The sequence below is a fragment of the Physeter macrocephalus genome, chromosome 13, assembly GCF_002837175.3.
Source record: "Physeter macrocephalus isolate SW-GA chromosome 13, ASM283717v5, whole genome shotgun sequence".
NCBI classification, from domain to species: domain Eukaryota; kingdom Metazoa; phylum Chordata; class Mammalia; order Artiodactyla; family Physeteridae; genus Physeter; species Physeter macrocephalus.
Genome location: NC_041226.1, coordinates 83,392,319 through 83,413,180, shown reverse-complemented (window position 1 = coordinate 83,413,180; position 20,862 = coordinate 83,392,319). Strand labels below are relative to the sequence as shown.

The 20,862-nt window shown below is 53.6% G+C and overlaps 1 protein-coding gene across 4 annotated transcripts in view; it reads right to left on the bottom strand.

Moving 5' to 3' along the window:
* The window catches only part of NACC2 (NACC family member 2), a 76,103-nt gene that overhangs the window by 5,668 nt on the left and 49,573 nt on the right, over positions 1–20,862 (bottom strand). For all 4 annotated transcript variants that reach the window (XM_028497336.2, XM_024126455.3, XM_024126456.3 and 1 more), the window contains 3 exons: positions 3,646–3,810; positions 1,157–1,262; positions 763–860 (listed from right to left, as the gene is read on the bottom strand). In XM_028497336.2, the coding sequence (XP_028353137.1) occupies positions 763–860; positions 1,157–1,262; positions 3,646–3,810 (369 nt within the window). The remainder of the gene's footprint in view (positions 1–762; positions 861–1,156; positions 1,263–3,645; positions 3,811–20,862) is intronic.

Below are 20,862 nucleotides of genomic sequence, written 5' to 3'. Positions count from 1 at the left end.
GCCCTCTCTCCCGTTCTCCTCTAGGAACCTCAAGATCCAACTCTCCGGACAGCCCGGAACCCAGAGGCGGGTCCCCCAGGGTGAGCCCCCTCCACCGCGAGCCCTGCTCTGGGGCAGCAACGGCCGCACCCCCCGCCCCCCGGCATCTCCCCAGAGCTGCCGCCGGCACCCCAACCATGCTTTGGGACGCGATTACTGGCTGCAAAGGCCTCTCTTTGCTCTAAAACAGAATTAGCCTCACAAGAGGGATTTTTTAAGCCAGAAAACTAAGACAGTGTTTCGCGTGCCGACAGCTACAGGAGGACGTGCTCTTGGCTGCGCTGGCCCGTGCCGGGCACCGGTGGCTTCCTCCTCGTCTGGGGGGTGCGGGGGAGACGGGGGCGGCGGTCTGCCACCGAGATGGACCAGACTCCGCCCCCACGGGCCAAGCAGCGGGAGGCAGAAGCGGGCCGAGCAGATGGCAAAGGCTCAAAATAACCCCAAAATGTAAATAAGCGGTTTTGTTCCAAAAGGAAAATTAGATCTATTTCACATATTAAAATAGTTTCGCAGCTGAATTCATCACGCTTGGAAACCTACCAAGAATGTTAACACCTCGAGACCGGGCCCCCGCGAGCTGCTCTTTTCTCCCCCTCGACCCTGCGGCCCGGCTTTTGCTCCTGGGGAGAAGCCACCTTTCCCAGGCTGACATCCAAGGGCCTGGGGGCTCCTGGAGCTCCTTGAGACGCCTCCCCACCCCCGAGACCCCAGTCCTCCTCTTACATTTCACAGCGTTCAGGACGCGGCTGTCCAGCGGCTTGCGGCTCGGGTCACTGGTGGACGAGCGGATGCCCGTGCCACAGCTGTTGGCCAGCGTGTTCCTGGCGGGGGGACAGGAAGGGGGGCAGCGTGAGGCCGCCGGCTGGAGGGGACGCACGGGAACGGGGTCCCTGCCTGCATGCCCCACCGCCCCTTAGGGGAAGGAGCCCCCCGCCCCAGTGGCGTGGAGCCGGTGTGGTTCTTCACTTGGGGGGGGCGGTCCACAAGCCCTCCCCAGACCCAGGTCTGGCCGACGGCCTCGGGCTGACACCTGTGAGGTCGGGAAGGTGGGGGACCCTGGACGCACGGCCTTGTCTAGAGAAGATTCTAGAGACCGCAGGGCCCGCGGGGGACCTACCTGTCGAAGAAGGTGGCGAGGAGGCGCCGCAGCAGAACCTTGTGCTTCACCCCTGCGCAGAGGTGGCAGTTCATCAGCTGCCCGCGCGTGATGTAGACGCCAGAGCCTGCGGCCGCCAGACACAAAAGGGAGGCCCTCAACCCCAGAGCCAGGGCCACGGGCAGCCCAGGGGCTGCTGGGGCCAGGATGGGCAGAGCACGGGTGAGGGGGTCGGTGGGGGAGGGTATGGGGCAGCCCCCCCACCTCCCCGAGGATGTAGACGCCAGAGCCTGCGGCCGCCAGACACAAAAGGGAGGCCCTCAACCCCAGAGCCAGGGCCACGGGCAGCCCAGGGGCTGCTGGGGCCAGGATGGGCGGAGCACGGGTGAGGGGGTCGGTGGGGGAGGGTATGGGGCAGCCCCCCCCCCCGAGGCCCGGGACCCCGAGGGGCTGGGAACAACGCTCCAGGCCTTCCTCGCTGCACTGGGGCCCTGTCACCAGAAGCAGGTAGCCTTAGCCCCACGCTTCAAAGGGCTGTCCCCAAACTGCCCTCCCAGCCTCGAGGGAACTGCCTGGAGCCGACCTGCGTTTGGGTCTGGGCAACACTCATCTTGCCTCTCAGTTCTCCCTGAACACCGAAGAGCCGTGGGCAGTGATGGAGCTGGCATCGTGGAGGTCGCGCTGCAGCTGCCCCCTGCCCAGCACTGACCTCTCCGGGGGCCGAGACGGAAGGGCCAGCCCAGGGCAGAGACGGGACCAGCGAGCCCCGCAGTCGGGCCAGGCCGGGCCCCCGCCGGGGTTCAGGCCAACGAAGGACAGGGACGACAGGGGCCTCGGGGAGGCCTCTGTTTACCCTGGACACTGCCCGCGGAGAGAGAAGCTCCCGCGAGAGTCAGCCTGCGTGAAGAACACTGAAGGGCAAGGAAACGCCGGCCCCGCTCGGGAGCCTGCAGGGCCTCATGTGGGCCTTTGTCTATGATCTGACTTTTTACAGGGCACGTACTCAATCTCCTCATTGGAAAACATGAACAAGGCAGTGTTCCCTTCTGGGCGGCGGGGGGGCAGGGCAGAGATGCAAGGACCCCCCCCGAAAGCTGCCCCTCCGCTTCGGGGGGCCTTCCCCGGCTTAACGTTTTGTTCCCCACGAGCCAGGTCTCCAGAGAAGCCCACAGGCACCGGTTAAGAAGCACGTGGCTGATTCTGGATGGAGACCACCATCGGGCGTCTCCGGCCACGACACACCAAGGCTCCGGCAGGGCCTCACCCCACCCAAGGTCTGCAGAGCCTCAAACCCAACAGCACGGCAGGTCACCCTGAGCCACACGGGCCGGACAAGCCCCCTCACTGTGGGGAGATCTGTAAAGGGGGGCTTAGCAGGAGGCCTGCAGCCAGGTGGGGCCTGGCCAGGGAAGGCGGCCGGCCTGCGCCCTTCCCAACCCCAAACTGATAGACAGGCCCCCCTGGGGAACACGCCCACCCCGGGGCCGTGAGGCGCCTGCCTGCTCGCAGAACCCGGCACAGCCTGATGCTGGCGTTCCCTGAACAGAGGAGCTGGATGCTGCCCGGAACGACGCCAGCCAGCAGGGGCGGGGGGCTCGGGGCATGGCCGGGGGCGTGTCCACCCCACCCAGGTCCACCCAGACCAGCCAACACCGCCCAGCTGCCCTCCCGTCAGCTGAAAGGCGAGGCCGCCTGCTGAGGCGTGGTTCCAGAAGTGGGGGACGGCTCAGGCAGAAGGAACCCCATGATGTTGCCCGAGAGCGGCAGGCGGGGGGTGTTGGTCAGAAGTGACGACCCAGAAGCTCACGGAGGAAGAGGGAAGGCCCCCATCAATTCTCATCTTCCCGCGGACAGCCTTAAAAATCTACAAGGAGGGACCTCCCCGGTGGCCCAGCGGTCAGGACTCTGCGCTCTCACTGCCGAGGGCCCGGGTTCAATCCCTGGTCGGGGAGCTAGGATCCCACAAGCCTCACAGCGCGGACAAAAGAAAAATCTACAGGAGCTGTGAGGCCGAACGAATCCCACCGCTGAGAAGATAAATATTTCCAACAGGCACGAGCCCTAAGGGGCTTTGGACCCCATCGTATTGTTTGTTTTTACAGAAGAAACAAGTCCATTGCTGCCTGGGAGCTGCCGTTTGCAAGCTCTGGTCATTACCCCTCGAACGAGGCAACTGGACACTTGGGGAGCTGGGGGTGGTGGGGGGACTAGTAAACTGTACGGGACTTGGTTTTATCCCGACCTAAATTAAAACACAATCATGACTGCAGTCCCTGCCAATCAGAAGCACGACCAGCCCAGGGGATTCAATTAAAATGCTAAATTAATTCAATTGAATAACTCCTCTTAATGACACATTCTTCTAAAAGGAAATTAGAGGAAATTTAAGGTTTTTTTTTTTTTTTTCTCTTTTTGACTGACTGGTGATGAGTCCATTGTTCATAGCTCCGAAGAAAAAATAAACGGCAGGGCAGCTGCATACAATAGACAGGGTGGGGGTGAGGCCTCACCTGCCACCAGCTCCAGCTTCTCGCCGGGGTCCCCCTCGGAGTAGAGCTTGGGGTGGCAGCGGTACCCGATCTGGCTGATGAGGCTGGCGGGCAGGGCCACCAGGTCGCGGCGGATGAGGACGCAGGAACGGCTCTCCAGTGGCAAGGGCTCCGGCTTCTCTTGCACTGTGGGCCCAGAGGCCACCCAGTCAGGGACACAGCAGATCTCCCCTCCTGCCCACCCAGGCCCGGGCCAGGCCTGCTGCATGCCCGCCCTCCCCACCCACCTGGTGTTGCCCCTGCCGGGAGGACCCAACTAAACCAGAGGGCAGAGAAGGCAGGCAAGGGACTCCCAGCCGGGCTGGGGGCAAGTCACTGGGGGTCTGGGAGGCTCCCAGGGTGAGTGTGTCCAGCAGGCTGAGGCCTGCAGGGCGAGCGGGAGCGGGAATGAGGGCTCAGGGCTGGGGGTGGGGGCAGGGAGGGAGCGGCCCGAGAAGGGGACCCAGCGGAGGTAGGGCAGAGAGCGGAGGAGGGGAACAGACCTGTACTGTCAACCGCTCCCCAGCCTGTCTCCTCACAGCAGCCCTGTTCTACAGGTGGGGGGGACGCAGCCCCCCTGCGCGTGGGCACCCCGCCCCCAGAGGCTGCACCATGTATTCCTGGCCAAGAGCAGCTCCATCAATATTCGCCAACAGTAAAGCCAGGCGGTGGCCCAGCCGGGCAGCGCTGACGCTGTCTCCACGCCGGCTCCAGGCCTCCGGGCCGTCTGGGCATGCTCCTGACAGACCACTCCTGGGGGTCATCCAGGGACCGCCAGGCACCTGCAGCTATGACGGGGCGGCGGGGGTGGGGAGTGGGGGAGGCCCACTCTGACGTCCCCATGTCACACGTGAGTGCAAGCGCCACACACAGGGCACCAAGCAGGGGACGGCCTCGGCCCCATCCCCCCCCCCAGCCTCCTAATCACCCACCTACCCATGGGCCCTCTGCAGGGGCTCAAGGCTGGGCTGGGGGTTCCCTCTCGGGCTCATGGTGGCGGGGGGGGCTAGTCTATCAGGCACTTGCTGGGCACCCAGCACACCCAGGTGCCTTCCCCAGGTGCTGGGAGGCCGAGGGCCTGCCCCCTGCTCGCAGGGAGTGCCCAGCCCAGAGGGTTCAGCAGGCGGCCCGGCGGGGGGAGGGCAGCGGCCACGCTGCCCCCATGGTGGGCAGGACCCCACCTCACCAGGCTCGGCGCCCTGAGACCCTACAAGCAGGCCCCCACTTCCTGCCCCGCGCCTGCCCCCCCGCCTCCTCCTCATTTTCCTGCCCCCCCGCCCCCTCCTCATTTTCCTGCCCGGCGCCAGCAGCCCGGGCAGCATCACATGCCCGGCTCCCACTCTGCAGGTTCAGCTGGAGGCCCGGCCCCGGCCGGGCTCTACCGTAGGCCGGCCTCCCCGTTCAGGCTCACACACGGCCATCCGTCCAGCACTCCTCACCCGGCGGCCCACGCTCAAGCCATCCCGGCCAGACACAGGGCAGGGACACGGCCTCCCTCCTCTGTGTCCCCAGCACATGGCGCTCCTGGGTCACTCCTGGGAGGGCCACCTGCTCCCGCAGCTGTCGTTGAGAAATCACAGCTGCTCCAGGGCGGGCCCACGCCACACACCTGGCTGAGCAGCAAGGCCTGCAGGTGAAGGCCCCAGGGCCCGTCCCCCGGTCACCCACCCGTCACGCGGGCACCCAGGCAGGGTCTGCTCTGATGGCCACCCGGGGTTGGGTCTTCCTTGCTGAGGACGGTGGCTCTCATTAGCAGCCTCAGGGACCACTGGGGGGGAGAGCGTGGCTTGTAAAACCTCCCAGGGCTCAGGTACCCAGAGGGCAAGCCTGGGCTGGAAGCCCTCCTCCAGCAGGCTCAGGGCAGGGGCTCAGTGGCAGAGCCTGCTGGGGAGGTCCCGAGGCCACTCCAAGATGGCCAGAGGCAGCCCCTTGGGCTGGCCGCTGTCCCATCCCCTCTGCACTGTGACCCCACCTTGGGGCCACAGGGAAATTCAGCAGAGGCACCTAAGTCTGGGGGAGGCCAGGTGGGGCTGGGAGAAGGACCTGGAAGCCCTTCAGGAGGGGGAGGTTGGCAAGGAAGGGTGCCCAAGCCCCAGACCTGGCGCAGTGTAGCATGAATTAGCCCCTAGTCATCTCTGTACCAAGCTCTTGTGGGGGAGACGTCAGGGCTGCCCAGTCCCTGAAGGGCCAGCACCCCCCAAACCACAGGGCGAGTCCCGCGGGAGAAGGCAGGATGGTCAGTCCCAGCCCCGAGGATGGGTTGGGGACCTACCTGCTGCTCTACCCACCCCTCCTGGGTCGGCCCCAGTCCCCACCAGGGGACCCCCCAGGCCACCCCTCCCCGTCCCCTCAGGGCTCAGCCGTTCCTAGGGAGGCACCTGCCAGCATGCACAGGATAAGGGTGGCACGCGGTGCCTTCGGCCTGGCAGCGGCCAGTTCCAGTTCAAAGGAGGGAGTTTTCCTGAATCAGCCAAGCCCTGGGCGAGGCTGCAGCACAGCTCAGGGCAGAAGTCAGAAGGGTGGCCGCTGGGGGGCGGGGGGGGTCGGGCAGCATTTCCCACCTGGCATGTTTGGGGAACGCTGGCAGGGGGTGGGGGCAGATCGGCAGAGAGCTGCCAGAATCTTCCAAACCCGGAATTACCCAGGGGCTCAGGGAGCACAGGAAAAACAACCCGGATGATATTTTAAAACATAATTACCCGGCCCGCCCCGCCCTCCCCCCCCCGCCCCCCCCCCAGCCTGCTGTGATTACACTCGCAGACTCTGGAGCAGGGCGCCAACGCTGGCGCGCCCCGAGGATGGGTTGGGGACCTACCTGCTGCTCTACCCACCCCTCCTGGGTCGGCCCCAGTCCCCACCAGGGGACCCCCCAGGCCACCCCTCCCCGTCCCCTCAGGGCTCAGCCGTTCCTAGGGAGGCACCTGCCAGCATGCACAGGATAAGGGTGGCAGGCGGTGCCTTCGGCCTGGCAGCGGCCAGTTCCAGTTCAAAGGAGGGAGTTTTCCTGAATCAGCCAAGCCCTGGGCGAGGCTGCAGCACAGCTCAGGGCAGAAGTCAGAAGGGTGGCCGCTGGGGGGCGGGGGGGGTCGGGCAGCATTTCCCACCTGGCATGTTTGGGGAACGCTGGCAGGGGGTGGGGGCAGATCGGCAGAGAGCTGCCAGAATCTTCCAAACCCGGAATTACCCAGGGGCTCAGGGAGCACAGGAAAAACAACCCGGATGATATTTTAAAACATAATTACCCGGCCCGCCCCGCCCTCCCCCCCCCGCCCCCCCCCCCAGCCTGCTGTGATTACACTCGCAGACTCTGGAGCAGGGCGCCAACGCTGGCGCCGTGGCATTTACATAAAGAGCGCTCACCAGCAGAAATAATCCCCATCTACAACTCCTTGGCCACGATGTTTCTCCAAACAGCAGAAGTTGTCTGCGCTCCGCACGCCCCCCCACCCCACCAGCCCCAGCACGGCTCCCCAAGAGCCAGAGGCTGTCAGATCCAGAAGAACCAAAAGAGCCACTTCTATTTCTGCTTTGCCATGTGCCGGATACTGCGCCGGCTAAAAATACCCTCAACAGAGTGGCGGCTCATCTGGAAAGGTGCTCCGAGTTGCTTCACGTGCCCCCGTCCCTCTCCAGCCCCAAGTTACCCATCGCGGCCCAAGCTTCCAGCGGCCTCCTTCTAGGGAGGGGTGGCGAGTTACAAACAGGTTCTGGAAACCCAGGAGAGTCTGTACACCAGGGCATAGTGACGGGGCCCCTCCAGTCTCCCTGGCGGCGTCACTCCAGTGCCTGACGGCAAGGGAGATGGGAGACCCCTCGGTGGGCTGTGGACAGGGGTGTGGCGGCCTGCAGAGATCCCTCGGATCACACCCAGGTCTCCCTGAGCACTGGGGGACCCAGCGGCCTCCTGCTGCCCCAGGACCGGGGCGGCTGCCTGCATCATCAACGGCCCCGGTTATAACCCTTTATGATGTTGGTTTCTAGGATCGTGGGCTCCAAATATTTAGGCCCCGTGAAATTTGGAGAGAAGCGCGTGAAAGCAATTAGCTGTTTGTATCGGGGGGGTGAGCAATCTGTGTGTAGGGAAGGTGAGTCACGGCTGTAAAGGTCCCGATGGAACGATCTGGAATCTGGGCAAATGGGCAGCAGGGATAGAGGCAGGCAGAAGCTTTCCTCAGACCACAAGGGCCGAAGAAAACACCAGTGTGTTCACAGGGTGCATGGTGGGCCCTGCAGGGTCCCTAACTGGAGAGAAAGAGGGGTCCAGGCTGTGCCTTCAGCGTCCTGCTGCCCCCACCATGACACCTGCCTGAACCCAAACAGGGGAGACATCACGCAAGGGAGGTGAGCCCAACACAGACGGACACAGCCTGCAGGACCCACTCGTGTGAGGTCCCTGAAGGAGTCAAACCCATGGAGGCAGGAAGTGGACGGTGGGGCCTGGGGCCTGGGGCTGGGGCGGGGGGGTGGGGAGCAAGTGTCTAGTGGGGACAGTTTGGGAAGAAGAGAAAGTTCTGGAGGTGATGGTGGTGATGGTAGCACAATGTGCATGTACCTGATTTCTGTGCACTCAGAAGTGGTCTTAACAGTAAATCTTATATTAGCTACGCTCTACCACAAAAAAAAAAAAAAATTTTTTTTTAAAGAATGAATGGGGGACTTCCCTGGTGGCGCAATGGTTAAGAATCCACCTGCCAACACAGGGGACACGGGTTCGAGCTCTGGTCCAGGAAGATCCCACCTGCTGCGGAACAACTAAGCCCGTGAGCCACAAGTGCTGAGCCCGTGTGCCACAACTACCGAAGCCCGTGCGCCTAGAGCCCGTGCTCCGCAACAAGAGAAACCACCGCAATGAGAAGCCCGCGCCCCGCAACAAGGAGTAGCCCCCGCTTGCCGCAACTAGAGAAAGCCCACGCGCAGCAACCAAGACCCAACGCAGCCAAAAAAAAAAAATGAATGAATGGAAGGAGGGAAACCGGGAGGGTCACGTTGACCTCAGTCCTGAACTTCCTCAACCTCCTGAGGGTCAAAGACTGGGAATCTGAAGAAATCACTGGACCCTCTCCTTGGGCAACACACACCAAGACGCCCGACCACAGGATGCTGTCATGTCCAGGAAGCCCCAAAGGGCCCCTGTTCCCGTCCCCAAATGCATAGTGTGTCCTAGGGAATCACCATCAGAGACAGCAAAGCAGCCCCCGCCCCCGGAGCCCCGGCAACGTGGGTGACCACCGGCAGGTGCCCAAGCTGCCCTGGTCCAGCCGCAGTGTAGCTCTGCTGAGGTTGGGGGGGGGGCGGACAGGGGACAAAAAAGGTGATGCCCGCTCCACAAAAGTGTATGCTGTTTGTTCAGAGGGCAGCATAAGAAACCAAACCCCTAGTTCTTAATTATATAGAAAAACACAACTGAAAACCAAATGGAAAGAAAAATGCTGCACCAACCACCCAACACTGGCTCCCCACAAAGCATAGTGACCAGGCCTGCCAGACACACAGTGCACGGTCCAGAGACAGACCCACACAAGTACGCTTGGCCGATCTGTGATTAAGATGCACACATACCCAAAGAAGGAAGTGACAGGCTGCCAACAAACGGTGCCAAGTCCCAGGTCACACACAGGCACAAACCCACGAGCCGAACCTCACACCTTATGCGAAGATGAACACAAGTGGGTCGCGGACCTAAACGTAAAACACAAAACTACAAAACTTCCACCAGAAAATCTGTGATCTTGGGTTCAGCTAAAAGCCCAGACATGACTCCAAAAGCACAATCCCTAAAAGAAATTAAATGATAAACTAAACTTCATCAAAATGAAAAACTCTTGTCTATGAAAGAAGACAAGCCAGCTACCACTGACCAAGGAAAGATCTGCAAACCACATGTCTCCAGGGAGGCCTCTCAAAACTCAACAGAAGGAAAACAAAAAACCCAATTTAAAGAATGGGCAAGCAGAAACTCACACACCCTTGTAAAGCAATTATACTCCAATAAAGATGCTAAAAAAAAAAAAAAACGGGCAAAAGATCTGAACAGACACTTTGCCAGAGAACACAGAGATGGCAAATGAGCAGATGAAAAGGTGCTCAACACCCTGGGCCGTTAGAAAAATGGAAATGAAAGCCACGCTGAGGCACCACTGCTCGCGATTAGGACGGCTCAGCGGGACCTGAGCACAGCACGTGCTGGCAAGGACATGGAGCCACTGGAACGCTCGTCCCGGTGGCGAGGACGCTGGAAACCATGCCGCAGTCTGTTATAATGTTAACCGTAGGTATAGCTGAGCCAGCAATTCCACTTTTAGGTATTTACCCAGGAGAAGAAAGAAATGAGGGCTGGACGCAACGAACCCTGTACAGAAATGTCCATACCCAACTCTGCTCACAGATGCCCCAAACTGGAAACACCCAATGTCCTGAGCCAGGGGGAGGGACAGCCAGGAAGCCGTCCACACGACAGTCACCACAGGGCCGCAACAAGGAACAATTTTTTTTTTTTTTTTTTTGCGGTACACGGGCCTCTCACTGCTGTGGCCTCTCCCGTTGCGGAGCACAGGCTCTGGACGCGCAGGCTCAGCGGCCACGGCTCCCGGGCCCAGCGGCTCTGCGGCAGGTGGGATCTTCCCGGACCGGGGCACGAACCCGCGTCCCCCGCATCAGCAGGCGGACTCCCAACCACTGCGCCACCAGGGAAGCCCAGGAACAAATTATTGACGCACAACTTGGATGGATCGCAGGTTCACTACACCCAGCACAGGGGCCCGCGTACAGGGCTATCTCCTGGGCAGGTGCATGTGTCGGACACGCTCCAAAGACAGAACCATGGGCACAGAGAACAGCGGCTGCCAGGGGATGGGGTTGGGGGTAACTGTCGGAGCAGCACGGTGGAGTCTTGGGGCCCTGGGGGTTGGCTGACGGAGCTGTTCTGGGTGGTGGACACTCAGGCCACACCACCCCAGGCCCAGGCGGCTGCCCAGCCCTCGCCAGCCCCCTTCCGCTCAGCTCCGGGTGGCCTCCACTCATGACAAACGCACCACGGGTGGGCGATCTAGCCCATCTCTGCAGCTGCCAGCTCAGTGCCAACCAGACTGGCAGTTTTGAAAGGGCCACACCCGTGAAGGACATCTGTGCACCGAACACACCTATATCAGCATCCCAGGAACAGGGCAGGTGGCGGTTCCTGCAGGTGCACTTGGACCCAGGCGGCTGGGGGGGTCACCACGGGCATCATTCTGTCTTTCACGTGACACCAACGTAACTGTGATACACCACCGACTGTAAGATGCATCCCGTTTCTTGGATCTAAAACAGGGGCACGAAATGCATCCAAGAGCCAATGCAATTTGGCATGTGGGGTAAAAAATAGCAAAGTCTGGCAGGGAGAGCCAGTAAGAAAGAAAAATAAAGGTGGAAACAGAAACACGAGGCCAAGAGTCCGGAGGACCTGTGTGTAAACCCCAGCTGCCAGGACACAAAGGGACACAGCGGGTCTCCAGGCCCCGTGGCTCAGGAAGTTACAGGCATAGCTGCTGGGGAAGACGCAGGGCCGCGAGACCAGACCCTGGACGGTGCTCCAGCAGGGCTTTGCGGCCAGTGCAAGCCTGCACCGCGGCCACCCGACCTGGTGACCGGCCCCCCGGGCCACGGCTCGGTACACTTGAAACTCCCTCTGGGCAGCTCCCTCCCACTCAGCCCGTCCCAATGAAAGCTGGTGCTGCCCCTCCCCAGGCCCAGGGTTCTGGGTTTTTTTGTCTCCTGCGCCCGAATCTGGCCCTAGGAGACCCCACTGGTTCCCTACCTGGTCTCCTCACCCCACCACAGCGATCCTGGCAGCTCTTCTATCGCCAATCTGATCCTGTCCCTTCTCTGTTCTCCATCCTCCTGTCCAGTGCTGACCTTGAGAAGCTCGCAGCCCCCCTGCCCACCCGTGGATGCCAGGCCGACCGTGGATGCTTCTGGGGACCAGAGTGGGAGGCGGAAGGGCCATGCGGGAGAACGGCTTTTCACTGTGTGATCGTTCTACATTCTTTAAGATAATGAGCACACGTTAGCTGCACAAAAATAAATGCACTGAACTTGTAAAATACCCCGGAGACGCCCACTGTGAGGAGGAGGCAGTAGCCAATAGTGGACTGAGCCCCTCGGCAAGAACAACTCTAAAAGCTGCATTTAAAAAAGCTGCCCAGTAGAGAGTATCATACTAAGTGAAGTCAATCAGACAGAGAAAGTGGTATCATGAGATACCACTTACATGTGGAAACTTAAAAAATGATACAAATGAACTTATTTACAAAACAGAAACAGACTCAACAGACATAGAAAACAAACTTACGGGGACTTCCCTGGTGGCGCAGTGGTTAAGAATCCGCCTGCCAATGCAGGGGACATGGGTTCGAGGCCTGGTCCGGGAAGATCCCACATGCCGCGGAGCAACTAAGCCTGTGCACCACAACGACTGAAGCCCGCGCGCCACAACTACTGAGCCCGCATGCCACAACGACTGAGCCCACGAGCCACAACTACTGAGCCTGCGCTCTAGAGCCCGTGAGCCACAACTACTGAGGCCATGTGCCACAACTACTGAAGCCCGCGCGCCTAGAGCCCGTGCTCTGCAACAAGGGAAGCCACCGCAATGAGAAGCCAGCGTGCCACAATGAAGAGTAGCCCCCGCTCGCCGCAACTAGAGAAAGCCCGCGTGCAGCAACGAAGACCCAATGCAGCCAAAAATAAAATAAATAAGTTTAAAAAAGAATGTGGTGTCCCACGTATGGCCTGGACAAACACTGAGATTTGGGGCCTGCCGAGGAGGCAGTGCTCTGGGGAACACCCAGGCTTTCAGCCGAGACGTGGGAACAGCCAGGGCCCAGGAGCAGGGCAACCAGGAGTGCCTAGCCTGACTTACTCCAGGAGGTCACATCACTGCTTGATAAATCCGATGGCCGCTCAGGCGGACCTCTAACAGGTCCCAGACCCTCTTTGGAGCAGCTCTGCTTAGAGCTTCCAAAATGTCTTCACACAATGTGAAGCATTCAATAAAAAATTACCAGCAATACAAGAAAGCAGAGCCAAATGATTAAAAAAACACACCCCACAATTTACAAAGAGACATTAAATCAGACCCATGGGCGATCTGTAACAGGTTAAACAGGCAGACACTGCCTTTCAAATAACTACTCTTAATTTGTGCAAGAAATGTACAAGATGGAGAATTTCACCAGAAAACTAGAATCAATAAAAACAATCAAATCTTAGAAATATGATTGGTTGAAAAGGAAATTAAACAAAGCAGATGAGAAGACTGGTGAACTGGAAAATAATTCAATCCAAAACTTCCAGGTTAAAGCAGCAGAAGAAAAAAGAAATAGAAAAGTCATAAAAGAGAATAAAAGTCACCTGGAATTCCCAGGACGCGGTGAAAGCACACCACGCGTGTCACGGGAGCCCGGGAAGGAGGGCGGGTGCATGTGGAAAGCTATAATGACCCAGAACTCCAAACTGATTGAAGACATGAAGCCACATGAAGAAAGTGATCCCGGAGAGGGCGAGGGTAGGGAATTCCCTGGTGGTCCAATGGTTAGGACTCAGCGTTTTCAGTGCTGAGGGCGCAGGTTCAATCCCTGGTTGGGGAACTAACATCCTGTAAGCTTCGCGATGCGGCCCCTCCCCCGCAAAAAAGAGGGCGAGGGTAAAGCAGGAATATGTGGAAAAAATAAATGTGCAGGTAAGTATAAACACAACTATTTAAAATGGCAACAACAGAAGGGCTGGTGCAGCTCAAAACATGCAAACAACCCCAACCAGCGTGATGGGGGCACAAAGAGGCTAAAGTGATGGAGGCCTTTGTGAGGCTCCTTGAAGGAAGGCTATGAGTCCGGATGAATGTTGAAACCTCCAACCCTTAAGAGACCAGTAGACAAACTTACAACAGGCATGGAAAGGCAAATAAACAGAGTAAAATGCTTGATTAACCTGAAAGAAGGGGAAAGAAATGGAGAAACAACAGAAGATCAGAGGGGACAAAGGGAAAATAGTTAAGATGGTAGATGAAACCCAAAGATACCAGTAATTACATGAAATGTAAGTGGACTAAACACTCCAATGAAAAACTGTTAAGTCTGGATTAAAAAAACAAAACCCAAGAGACAATTTTAAACAAAAGGACAATCTTAAACAAAAGGAAGTTTGAAAGCGAAAGACAGTGGAAAAGGTGCACCAGGTGAACATCAAAGAGAAGGATGCCAGGGCAGCTCTGCTGATGTAAGACCACGCAGACTTCAAAGCAAGAAACTTTCCTGGTGCTACAGGATATTTCACAATGATAAGAGGACCAGTTCACCAGGAAGATGAAACAAGCCTGCAATTGATAGGCACCCAAATCAAAACTTCATAATAACCGGCAGAACTAAAAGGAGAAATGGCAAATCTATAAGCCTCCTTGGAGATTTGAACACCCCATCTCTTGAGCCAACATAAGAAGATAAAAACAAATCTGAAAGAGTATGCAAGATTTGATTTAATTATTGGTGCAACACAGTTTTTGTCTAGTGCATATGGAACATTTGCTGGGGCACAGAGTCTCAAAAGATGTCAGAGCAACGAAGTGGTCTGAATATATTCTGTGACCACAGAAAATTTAATTCAGAAATTACAACCAATAGATGACCGGAAAATCTAAAACATGTTTGAAAATTTAAGCAACACACCACTACATAACCCAAGGGTCGAGAAAAGAAAAATCACGAAAGCACTGGGAAATACGCACAGGCTCAGCGGCCATGGCTCACGGGCCCAGCCGCTCTGCTGCATGTGGGATCTTCCCGGACCAGGGCACGAACCCGTGTCCCCTGCATCGGCAGGCGGACTTGCAACCACTGCGCCACCAGGGAAGCCCGGGAAATATTTTTAATTGAATGATAACGGAAATACGACATATCAAAATGTGTTGGGAAGAATTAAGCCGTGCTGACCAGGAAATGGACAGCCCTAAAGTGCATATATTTTAAAAGGCTGAGAAATCAATCGATCAAAAAACTAGGAAAAAAATAGCAGATTAACTCAGAGGAAGTAGAAATAAATTGAAATTTTAAAAATATATATGTAAGTACAGTTGACCCTTAGACAATGTGAAGGTTGGTGCGCGGACCCCCCTGAGCAGTTGAAAAGCTGCATATAACTTCTGTCTCCCCCCCAAACTTAACTACTAGTAGCTTACTGTTGACCAGAGGCCTTACATACGCAGTCAGTTCACACACATTTTGTATGTTATATGTATTTGTACCGTATTCTTAGTCAGCCAGAGGAAAGAAAATGTTGTTAAGAAAATCATAAGGAAGAGAAAATACATTTACGGTACTAGACTGTACTCACCGAATATCATAAGTTTACATCGTCTGTTTACAAGATGAATCATCTGTCTCTCAGTACCTACATCAATATTGTCTTACATGATACGGAACACTGCAGGTATTATACGTGTTACCAGAACTAGACATCAAAATGGAAATGTGAAAAAGAAATGCGTATTTATTTACAGGTACTGTATTTATTGCAAAAAATCCGTGTATAAGTGGATCCACGCAGTTCCAAGGTCAACTGTATACATAAGACAGAAAAATCCAAAAGTTGGTTCTTTGAAAAGACTAATATGTTGGAAAATCTCTAGCAAGACTGAATGAAGGATAATGAGGCAAAAAGACACGAATTAACAATATTAATTGTTAGTATTATATTAAAATGACACAGCAGATTCTACAGAACAGGGGTTGGCAAACTTTTACTGTAAAGGGCCAGAGGGTCAATCTTTTAGGCTCGGTTCTGTTGAATATCCTTCGTTTTTGCTTTTTTTTCCTTTAACACATCTCTTTAAAAATATAAACAGCATCCTTAGTTTGTGGGCTGGATCAAAACAGGCCACGGGGCAGATTTGCCCTACGTCACACTTTGCCACTTGCTTAGATAAACATTAGGAAGATTTTTAAGAGGATATAAGTAGTAGATTCACGCCAATAAATCTAAAAATTAGATGAAACCTATAAGCTTGAAGAGAAACACAACTTACCAACACAAGAAGAAAAAGAAATTTGAACTTGGACCTAATAAAGACATGAATCTAATAAATACCGTCCTGCAAAACACTCCAGGCCTAAGTGGCTTCATCTGGGCATACTTCAAATACTTAAGAAATGGACTAATGTTATACAAACTCTTCCAGGTCATTTTTAAAAGGGGGGAAGGGTGATAATTCTCAAATCATTTTATGAGGCCAGATAACCTTGCTAGCGAAAAAGGGAGAGATTACCTTAAAGGAAAATTAGAGGGCACCCTCTCTCGTCCACATAATGGCAAAAATCCTAGAGAAAATATGAGGCGATATGAAAAGCACGGGCTCGTCCCACGCAGCCGGTGGTCCAGGCGTTGGGTCCAAACTCCCGCTCCTCTGGTGTGGGTCTGGGGTACCTACACTGGCGCCCACGCTCTGTGTGCCTTGTGCGGGTGGGGGGTATGCACTTAACAGGTTCTCCAATGTTTAGGCTGGAGCTCTGTGGGGGGCAGGGGGGCACCCCCAGCAGAGGCAGGGGCTCCACGATCAGGGTCTGGCCAGATGGGAGTGGCTCTGCTGGACACCTGGCAACCCACCTGAGGCCTCCTTCTAGGAGATGAACACTGACTGGGGGTGGTGGTCACAGCTCCAGAGAGCCCCCCCCAGAAAGGGCAAAAAAATTAGGCAGTTGAATCCAGAGGTATGTAAAAAGGATACCGCGTCACAACTAGGTTGAGCTTATTCCAGAAACACAAGGTTTTTTTAATATTCGAAAAAGCAATTTATAACATTAACAGAGCAGAAGAGGAAAACTACATGACCATTTCAATATTTAAAGAAAAGGCTGGGGCTTCCCTGGTGGCGCAGTGGTTGAGAATCCACCTGCCAATGCAGGGGACACGGGTCAAGCCCTGGTCCGGGAAGATCCCACATGCCGCGGAGCGACTAAGCCCGTGCGTCACAACTACTGAAGCCTGTGCTCCACAACTACTGAAGCCCGTGCACCTGGAGCCCGTGCTCCGCAACGAGAGAAGCCACTGCAACGAGAAGCCCTCGCTCCGCAACGAAGAGTAGCCCACACTCACCGCAACTAGAGAGAGCCTGCGCACAGCAACGAAGACCCAATGCAGCCAAAAATAAACAAACAAATAAATGAAAGGTCTCATTAAAAAAAAAAAAAAAAAAAGTCCACTACCTGACAATGCAGGGCACACGGGTTCGAGCCCTGGTCCAGGAAGATGCCACATGTACGAAGCAACTAAGCCCACGAGCCACAACTACTGAAGCCCGCACGCCTAGAGCCCATGCTCCGCAACAAGAGAAGCCACCACAGTGAGAAGCCCACGCACCGCAACGGAGAGTAGCCCCCGCTCACTGCGACTAGGGAAAGCCGGCGTGCAGCAATGAGGACCCAATGCAGCAAAAAATAAATATAAATAAATTTAAAAAGGAAAAGAAAAAGCAAAGAGACTTATGGGACTTCCCTGGTGGCACAGTAGTTAAGAATCTGCCTGGCAATTCAGGGGACACAGGTTCGAGTCCTGGTCCGGGAGGATCCCACATGCCACGGAGCAACTAAGTCCGTGCACCACAACTACTGAGCCTGCGCTCTAGAGCCCACGAGTCACAACTACTAAGCCCGCGCGCCACAGCTACTGAAGCCTGCGCGCCTAGAGCCCGTGCTCTGCAACAATAGAAGCAACTGCAATGAGAAGCCCACGCACCGTGACAAAGAGTAGCCCCCGCTCGCCACAACTAAAGAAACCCACATGCAGCAACGAAGACCCAATGCAGCCAAAAATAAATAAATAAATTTTTTAAAAAATCCCCTTAAAAAAAAAAAAAAAGTAAATCTTGAGCCCCATATCACACCACATTTAAAAAAAAAAATCAATTCCAGATATACTACAGAGAGAAAAGCCTTAATAAGAAAGGAGGAGAGTCTGAATCTTGCCTGTTAGAGGGGAAAACAGACGTAAGGAAGAGAGGAGGCTGGGAGAAGCCTAGGACATTTGAGTTAAATTTGGAGATATCAGTACAAACTCGTGATTTTTAAATATATAAATTCCTAGCTCTGACTACTAAAAGGGTATAAAAACAGCACCCTAGTAGCAATAAGCAAACGTAGCACCCAGATCTTGGTTCCTAAATACCATTCTCCACTCAGAGGGAAAAAAGCTGACTCCAGGGCTACAGGGAACAGAAAGCATAAGATGAGCCTGGGATATTTTGCTGAAAAAGACAATATGAAAATGCTTAAAAAAAAAAAGCAACTTTATACCAACGCCAAATAAACAACAACAATAAGTGAAGGAATAAAATAAACAAGTAGGGGGTCTGGAGAAGCTCTTCCCTACAAAAGACCACCAACCAATAAATGTAGGAGTTATGGAGTTCTGATCACCACTTTGCAACCATCAGAGCAGAAGCGATCCAGGCAAGAATCATCAACAAACACTAAAAGGGCTGTGGGCGAAAGGCTAATGACACACCTTCTCTTCTCACAGTGGCTCTACCTGGCAGAGATCACCTTGACCAAATGACCTAAGGGGCCATCACCAACACTGAGCCAGACCAGGGTTGTGGCTGGAGAAGGACACAGCATTGCTCCTGTGGAACCGCAGCAGAAACGTACACCACGCACCCAATCGTGAGACGAAACCCAGCAAACCCAAACAGAGGGACCTTCTGCAAAACAGCCAGCCCATGCTCTTTCAAAAGGAAAGTCTCATGAAGGATAAAAGCTGAGACTCTATTCCAGAATAAAAGGACTAAAGAGAATAACCAGAAATGCAATATGTGATTCTGAACCGAATACTGGATCAGAAAAACCCAACATGACCACAAAGGACAATATTGAGACAACTGCAGAAATTTAAGCATCGTTGATTATACAGTAGTGCTGGGTCAAAACTAAATTTCCTGGGGACTTCCCTGGTGGTCCAGTGGGTAAGACTCCGCGTTCCCTGGTCAGGGAGCTAGATCCTGCACGCATACCGCAACGAGGATCCCTTGTGCCGCAGCTAAAGACCCAGCACAGCCAAAATAAAAAAGCAAACAAACAAAAAAAACCCCTGAATTTCCTGAGTTTTGAACACTGTACCGTGTTTATGCAAGAGAATGTCCCGTTTGTAAGCAATGCTCAGTATCGTGGGGTAAAAGAGCATAATATCTGCAACTTGCCTTCAAATGGTTCAGAGGAAAAAAAACAAAAACCCATACATAAAAAGAGAAAAAGAATGACAAAGCAAAATGTGGCAAATTCTTACCAGCTAGTGAGTCTGAGGGAAAGGTATACAGGAGTTCTCTGTGCTTATCTTGAAACGTTTCTGTAAATTTAAAATGATTTCAAATCAAAAAGACAACTTTAAGGTACACAGAAGAACATTACACTGATCTGGAGGTAAAGGAAGATTTCTTTAAACAAGATATAAGAATAGCTATTGATAAAGGGAAAAAAGTTAACCAACTTACTACATCAAAATTATATTAAGAAGATGACAAGTTGCAGAGTGGGAGAAGATATTTACGACACTTGTCTGACAGAAGAGGTCTATTCAGAGTACACAGAAGCTCACGAAAAGTTGTGAGAAAAGGACAGACAACTCACTCTACAAAAGTGTGGGAAAGATTTAAATGGGCACTTCACAAAGGAAGACAGACAAGCTGCCAAGAGTATGAAACAGCACTCAAAATCATTACTCATTATGGAAATTCCACTTAACTCCACAATGAGAGACTCAGGATAAGGCTGCTAGTGCTCAACATCCACGATGTCCAGCACCTGTTACAAAATTAACAAGATACGTGAAGAACCACAAAAAGGTGATCCTAAGGAGGAGAAAAATCAGTAGGTAGAAACAGACCAAGAAATAACAAAGTGGACAGCATTAGCAGGCAAAGGCTTTAAAACCAGCTATAAAATACAATCAGAACTTTAAAAAAAATGGAAAAGCAGGAACTCAATGAGGGCAGAAATGGAACATACGAATAAGAACGAAACGGAACTGCAGAAAAGATCAGCGACCATGAAGAAACAGCAATGGAAACTACTCCATCTAAAGCCTAAACAGAAAAAAAGGCTAAAAACAAATAAACAGAGCCTCGGGACCTCAGGGACAAAAACATGTTTAATTGGAGTTGTGGGGGGAGGGGCACAAGATATTTGAAGGAATAATGGCATAAACGCACACGTCCAAAAAGCTCAACAAAATGTAAACAGAAATAAAAGCTGCCCGAAAAGAAAAGACACAACTCATACAGAGAAACTCAGAGAAGAATGACTATGATTTCCTGAGGATAAAAAATGCATTTCAGAAGACAAGAGAACGTCTACTGAAGGCAGAAAGTAACAGTCAGCCTAGAATTCTACATCCAGCAAAAATACCCTTCAAGAATGAAGGTGACAACTGTACCATGAAAACTGACTAATTTTATTATACATAAATTATACTTCAATAAGGCAGATTTTTTTTAAAGGTGATATAAAGACCTCTTTGTAATTTTTCAGAATTCACTACTAGTCCATCACTAGGTTGAAGGAAATTCTCCAAGCAGAAGGAAAATAACACCAGATAGAAACTCTAATCTATACGAAGTATAAAGAACTGGACAAGGTAAATATGTGGGTAAACATAATAGGCTTTTTTTCATATTTTAAATTTCTTAAAAAAAATTAGACATCCACATGGAAAAAAAATCAGAACCTCGATCCATGTCTCACTCCTTATACGAAAATTAACTCAAAATGGGCCACAGACTAAATGTAAAACCCAAAGCCATAAAACATCTAGAAGAAAACATAGGGGAAAAAATTCTTATAATCTTGTTAGGTAAAGAATCAAATACAACACCAAAAGCATCATCTGTAAGAGAAATTACTGACCATTTAAACTTCATCAGGGGACTTCCCTGGCGGTCCAGTGGTTAAGAGTCCGCCTTCCAATGCAGGGGACGTGGGTTCGATCCCTGGTCAGGGAACTAAGATCCCACATGCCGTGGGGCAACAAAGCCCGTGGACCACAGCTACTGAGCCCGCACACCGCAACTAGAGAGAAGCCCGCTTGCTGCAAAGAAGAGCCCGTGTGCCACAACTAAGACCCGACGCAGCCAAAAATAAAATCTAAAAATTTAAAAAATTAACATCAAAATGTTAAAATGTC